A 6,342-nucleotide genomic window follows, 5' to 3' on the forward strand; every position below is an offset into this window, starting at 1 on the left:
ATGGTGAATCAGTCTGATATCTTTAACACCTATCCCATTGGGAACGCACTTAACGCTGTTCGCAGAGATAGCCGTCCCTCGTCAGACGCAAGTGAGGGTAGGGATCAACTATCCGATGTTGTCAGAGCACTCTAACTGGCGTACAGATGATGCCGCCTCTAGCGACGCCACCTCTGGTGCTGTCGTCGAATCAACTCCGACGACGCCGCCTCTAACAACGCCCCCACATTCTCGCAATTCTAGAGCCGTTGCGAATTCGTTGGAGCATCGCGATGATATGGACAGTTTGCTGAAAAGTGACCTTGGCGATATGCGTTTCGAGGTCCCTGGTTTCTGCAATACGTATTTCAGTCGCGTGCCAGGTCTCGACGCGGCGCATAAGTCCGTGTTCAAGAAATGCATGCAAGGTCCCAATCCACTTTTTGACGATAAAGGGTAGAGGGGATAGCCACAATCACCAAACCAATATCTGGTACTGGAATGGTTTGCGGGCGTGGTTAAAGACTTATCTATATTCGCAGAAGAGTACGAGACGACCCCGATGGACCGACGGGTACTGGTGGCGGGGCCTGACACACCTTTAAAAGGGGGCTCTCCAGCAGACCGCAAGCTAGACGTTGGCTTCGCACGCAATTCCGACAACGAGCTCGGAAAACTCCCAGACTGGTCACAGATCCTTGTACCTGGAGAGCTGAAAAGCAATCCAATGGCCGATGCTGAAAAATCTACGTGGTATGACATGGACAGGTACGTTAGAGAAGTGCTTATCGCTCAAGATACACGTCGATTTGTTTTAGGCTTCACTCTTTGTGGATCTCGTTTCAGAGTATGGGAGTTCGACCGGGTGGGAGGAATATCATCTGATGGGTTCGACATCAACAAAAATGGGGAACAGTTCGTATACATCATTCTTGGGTTCCTCTGGATGAGTAAAGAAGACCTTGGCTTCGACCCTACGGTTACTGAAAAAGATGGCCAACGACTTATTACAATCACACGGAACGGCCAACCAGAACAGTTTATTATCGATAAATTGATGCTACGGACTAGCTGTATTGCTGGTTGAGCAACTACGTGTTGGAAGACTTATCGCGCAAATGGCCCGCAACCTTCGTTCGTGATTAAGGACTCCTGGCAAGACACGGCACGAGAAGAAGAAGAAGGCGCGTTGTTGAGCCTTGCCACTGAATAAGGTGTAGATAACATAGCTCGTTACTACCACCACGAAACTGTGGCTATCCGTAGTCAGGCCGACGATGTTCACAACAATATTCGAGGGGGCCTGAATATTCAAGATGCGAAATCGTGGCTAAAAACAACCGTTGATAAGCACACGGGAGAGTCCAATACCCGCAAGATGAATAATAGCAAGGCCAGCAGCAAGGCCAGCAATGCTACCAACCGAAAGCGACCAGCTAGTCAAATCAATGCTCCTATGCCGCCCAATAAGCGACCTTGTTTCGGTTCTCAAACGATACATGACAGCACTGGCCCGTCAAATCGTGAACATCGGCGTGTTGTTCTTTGTGACTACGGGACACCAATCTATGAAGCTACAGGTAGCTCTCGAGCGGCCTTGCTTAAAGCCCTGGAGGGCTGCATTCACGGACACAGGTGTCTTAGAGGAGCAGGCATCCTCCACGAGACATCTCGATAAACAATGTCATAATTAATGAGGATAAGGACAGTACTTCTCCGTTTTCATTTCTAATTGACCTCGACCTCGCTAGTAAAGAAGACCGAGAAGGCCCCTCGGGAGTAAAAGGCAGAACTGGCACAAGAGCTTTTATGGCAATTGGACTACTTAGGGACGAGCAGCATAGCTATATGCACGATCTCGAGTCATTTTTCTGGGGTGCTTTTCTGGATCTGCGTCTACTATGAAGCTGGAGGTAAACCCATCAAGGAAAGTCCGTTCGACTACTGGAACTACAGCAACGATGTTTTGTTATTTTGAAACCAAAAAGAGCATTATTAGTGGTCCGTTTACGTTTAAGGAGAGGGCAACAAAACATTTCACATCGTATTACCAGCCATTGATCCCATGTGTCGAAGCACTGCGGAAGGAGCTATTTCCAGATGGTGGTGACCGGCCTAGGGTCCCAGATCCGACACTTTACGATCGCATGATAACAGTCCTCCAAGAGGCCCAAAGGGATCCTGAGGCGTTGGCGGGGGGTTAGTGCAGCAATGCTTCACGAGGCCCAAGAGAACCATCCTACTACCGTAAGTACCCTATTTAGAGATCATGTACTCTAGGTATGTGTGTGTGTGTGTGTGTGTGCCGATAAATGCACGGCAATAGCCGTTGCTAGTGTAATTTCTTTGTAAAGTGATCCTAAAGGATCCGTGGGCTGATTGATATACTTAACTATAGTAATTCCCTTACTTACGCGTGCACCAAACCCATGAAGAAGCTAGAGAGAGCTGCGTATCCGCTGCTTCCTATCAGGCTGCGGCGTACAAAGCCCTTATCTTGTGTAACGTACGGCTGCGCCTCGTGCAGATGCGCATCGTTCGATTTAATTCTAGAACCCGCAGTGTACCTATAACAATACCTAGGTAGGCTTCCTGCATGGGAACTACGTACGTAGGTTGTGGTCGCAGATTTCCATCAGGCTTGGCACTATAAGCCAATACTAACGGTGATGGATATTTTGGACCCCAACCTCCGTAATCTCAGAAAGTTCTTACGAGACCTACCCAAGAAGTGTAGGTACCTGTCACGAATCCCTATTCAAACGGTCTGGGTAATTTTGGCCGTTCTTGATGTCGAGCGCAGTACATTGCCCTGTTCTCTCAAGACCGTGCGTCATTCTCCATGTTCAATCAAGTCAACAGTTTATGTAGGTACTGGAGTAATTACCAACACCAGGGCATGGTGCTGGAAAACCGAAAATCGCAGCCCCTGATGAGCGAATAAGGCCCAATGGGACGGAATATAACCACTCCATGCGTCGATGGTCACAACCGGTTCCCATGGATGAGAGGTAGTGTGGTGTAGTGTGTGGGTGTGACAAAGTCGGGCAAGGTAATTATAGACAACCTAACCCCGTCCTGCTTCACTTGCTACCTACTATACCACACACTTTCATTCATAGTGAGACAGATTGGTAACATAATCCGTCCCGCGACGAATAGGAGTCTGTAATGGCCTGTCATGTGCTTTGCTCGTGTTTCCTGCACTTCAAAAAACGGCCTGCCTAGTATCTATACGGTAAAGGTCCTTGCCCAGTATGACGTTGAAAACACTTGAAGAACTCACATTTGTCGATGCTGAGAACCTAATGCAAGAAAGCAAGGAAAGCAGTAGGAGAAAAAAAAAACTCTGACAGCTGACACGACCGCCAATTCTGCCAATGTTCCTTGGCGAGCGTGTCGGTTGGACGCGGATCCAGGACCGAAAGAAAAAAACCATTATTAGTAGACAGAGCAAGCAAGCACATTGGTGAGAGAAGATGAGCTGTGCCGCCCAAATTTGTAATGAGAATGACCATCTGTGTAGATGGATGATGGTACTAAGACGCTAGAACGAAGACGGACAAGGGGTGTTTGGTGAAACTACATGGAAAGGGAAGGGGGTGGGTGCCCCTTGATTCCCCAGAAGGCGTAATGTGTGTATATGTTGTGATGGTGTATGTGAGATGAGTAGAAGAGTGTCATACGACGACGACGCAGGCAGGCTAACGGTAAGCCCGTTCGTTGCATTCATAGTGAGTCAAAGAAAAGCTGGGATTGCAAGTCAGATTTTCTGCTTATTCTTGTCATACACACGACAACTCGAAGATACATACATACATACATACAGACACACAGACACAGACACACACACACACACTGAAGTACGATTTGTATAAAGTACCTAGCCAGCGGTACTGATTGATGCTGGATCATGAGCGTTGCTAGTTAAGTAGGTATGCTGCGAGATCCAGGCAGAGAGGCGTAGACCGCGTCCATGCGCTACTTTACCTCGCGTGAAAATGTCATAGGCGAGGTTCTTGGTTGGCTGGATGACTTGGCACAATCTCCTAGCGGAGGCCGGTGGCTGTTTTTTTTTTGTTTCCCCCTCTTACTTAAACGATGTAAGTAGTCAAAAGTCGGTGGGTGTGTATGTTTAAGCACTGTGGCCGACCGGAGATCCGGTGATGCTAGCTTGGGTTCCTGATGGCATGGTGTTGCCTATGATTAGGTAGATAGGTAGGTATCGGATAACTCTGGGCGTCACGATGGGAGAATCAGAAATAGGAAGGGGGGAAATAGGTAGCAAAAGTCGAAGATGAAACGTGTGTGTTGTTGAAGTATCACGATGGTATGTCATTGTCTGGGTTGAATGTCGGACCAAGCTAGCACTTTAGGTTCAAAACCGTTGGGGTTGTCGACCTCCATCCATCTAAGCAGAGTAGGATGTGTTACTTGGCAGATATTACATATTACCTATTGCGTACCTACTTTGCCCCTGGATATAGGTTTAGTAGGTATACCTATACTTATATGTAGTGAGTAGGTAATGTCTAATATAATACAATATCTATCTAATAGGACGTACAATAATAGGTAGGCCTAAGATGTCACACAACTTGAAGGGCATCGTGTACTTGTAGATGTATGTAGGTAGTCACATCACACTGCGCGACCACGACAACGGGACGCAGTAATTTTCCCTATTTCCATCCCCCATTCTTTCCTTCAGGTATTCTACTCTTCTTCCGATCCACGGCCGGTTGGGACACACAGACTCTCTCTCTGTTGGTCTGCATGTGAATACCTAGCGCTTTCCCCGCGAACAACTAAAGGACGTCCTACCGTACGCCCGTTGCGCCGGCCTGCTCGCTAAGAAAGCTCAGCTATCCCGGATCCGGCTTGATCTACTGTGTACTGCAATTTGTGTGGCATTTAGCTGAGCGTTAGTGTATTACCTAATATAGCGCCTTAGATACATTACCCTTTTCTCGAACTCATATCTGGAGAATACCGAAGATGACCAAGGTACAGTAGGTATCCCGGAAGGTAGAGAAATGGTCGACCGTTAGGTACGGACATAAGCTCTCTGGCTGGCTCGTGGGGCTGTCTGATCTAGCCGAGATGGCCCTTTACTACATACCTATACTTACATCCATACCTACTATGTAAGTATGTACACGTAGGTGCCTAGCTCAGCACTTGTTCTGCTCGGGCTTCAGAAAAGGATACATACTTCTCTCTCTCTCCCCTGTCTTATTTAGTGCCTTGACAAGACCCCATGGGCACTGGGGTGCTGGGCAAAATGCCACTTGGTCCCCGGAAAGCTGGACTGGTGTCACACGCGAGCTGAGACAGGTGATGTATGCGCCGCGACATGGCGTCGTCTTTGTTCCATTTCGTACCTTGTCGGCGCTTCCTGCGCGCCACCCTACTTCACTAGTGTCGCGCCACCGTACTATGCATGCTGCTGCTGCTGTATGGAAATGGGCTACCTAGGTAGGTACCTAATGTTAGCTCTGTGTGTAATGTGTGAGAGCGTGAGAGCGTGTGAGAGAGCGTGTGTGTGTGCACGTCGCTTTGCAACGTTTCTTGTGGTACGGTATCACGACGTCTGAAGCCTTGGGGGCCCCATGGCACACACGCGCTGCCTTACAGGTGCGATGTATGTACGTAGCCTGTGCTCCTACTTAGGTATTGTATATTTCTGTCTCTCATTTTCTCCCGCACTTTGATAGGGTACTGTTGTAGTCGAGTGTGGGAGAAAGGCCTGACTCTTGTGATACCGGTAGGTATGTTAGCATGTTGGTCTCATCCGAATCAGGAAGAGACAAGCCAGCTACCTAGATAGATACATACGCACTGTACTAGCGAATGAATAGCACCTCCGTAGACTGCTTTCCCATGGCTCTGGCCCTCTATTAATATGTCCCACGTCGTGCACAGACGTTCTTTATATACCGCCGTTGGTTGATTGACGGGGTTAGTCCTTCTCTTAAGTAGTCCTTGCCGTCATCATCCGGTCAACAACAACACGATCAAGTACATTGACTGGATAGACTATACATACCACTGCAGGTAGGTATTGTTTAGCCTCATGTGCCGGACACCGAGCACTCAGAGGAGGATGATTTGTCGTCGTACCAAGAATTCGGAGCACGCTACCTATCTTGGATACGGTATCCCTACCATACTCATGCCTGTGAGGTTGTATTGTAAGCAGAAGGAAGACTACCTATTCTGTACCTATCTACCTGCCTCTACTTCAACTATGCTGAATTCAGGATTATCGATTCCATTTATTACCTAGATGGGTAGCACGGCACCGTAGGCGAATAGCGTAGGATACTACAATACTAGCACAATGAGGCTATTACATAAATG

The 6,342-nt window shown here is 48.1% G+C and overlaps 1 protein-coding gene across 1 annotated transcript; it reads left to right on the forward strand.

Moving 5' to 3' along the window:
- Positions 1-2,183, forward strand: F5B22DRAFT_639754 (uncharacterized protein; the record flags this gene model as incomplete). Its single annotated transcript, XM_047977760.1, has 7 exons — positions 1-91; positions 147-385; positions 449-1,061; positions 1,200-1,614; positions 1,689-1,855; positions 1,887-1,947; positions 1,979-2,183. 7 exons carry the CDS (start codon positions 1-3, stop codon positions 2,181-2,183), a joined length of 1,791 nt encoding a protein of 596 aa, XP_047825933.1.
- Positions 2,184-6,342: the final 4,159 nt, after the last annotated feature.

Source organism: Xylaria bambusicola (genome assembly GCF_022495145.1).
Source record: "Xylaria bambusicola strain CBS 139988 unplaced genomic scaffold F5B22scaffold_69, whole genome shotgun sequence".
Classification (NCBI taxonomy): Eukaryota; Fungi; Ascomycota; class Sordariomycetes; order Xylariales; family Xylariaceae; genus Xylaria; species Xylaria bambusicola.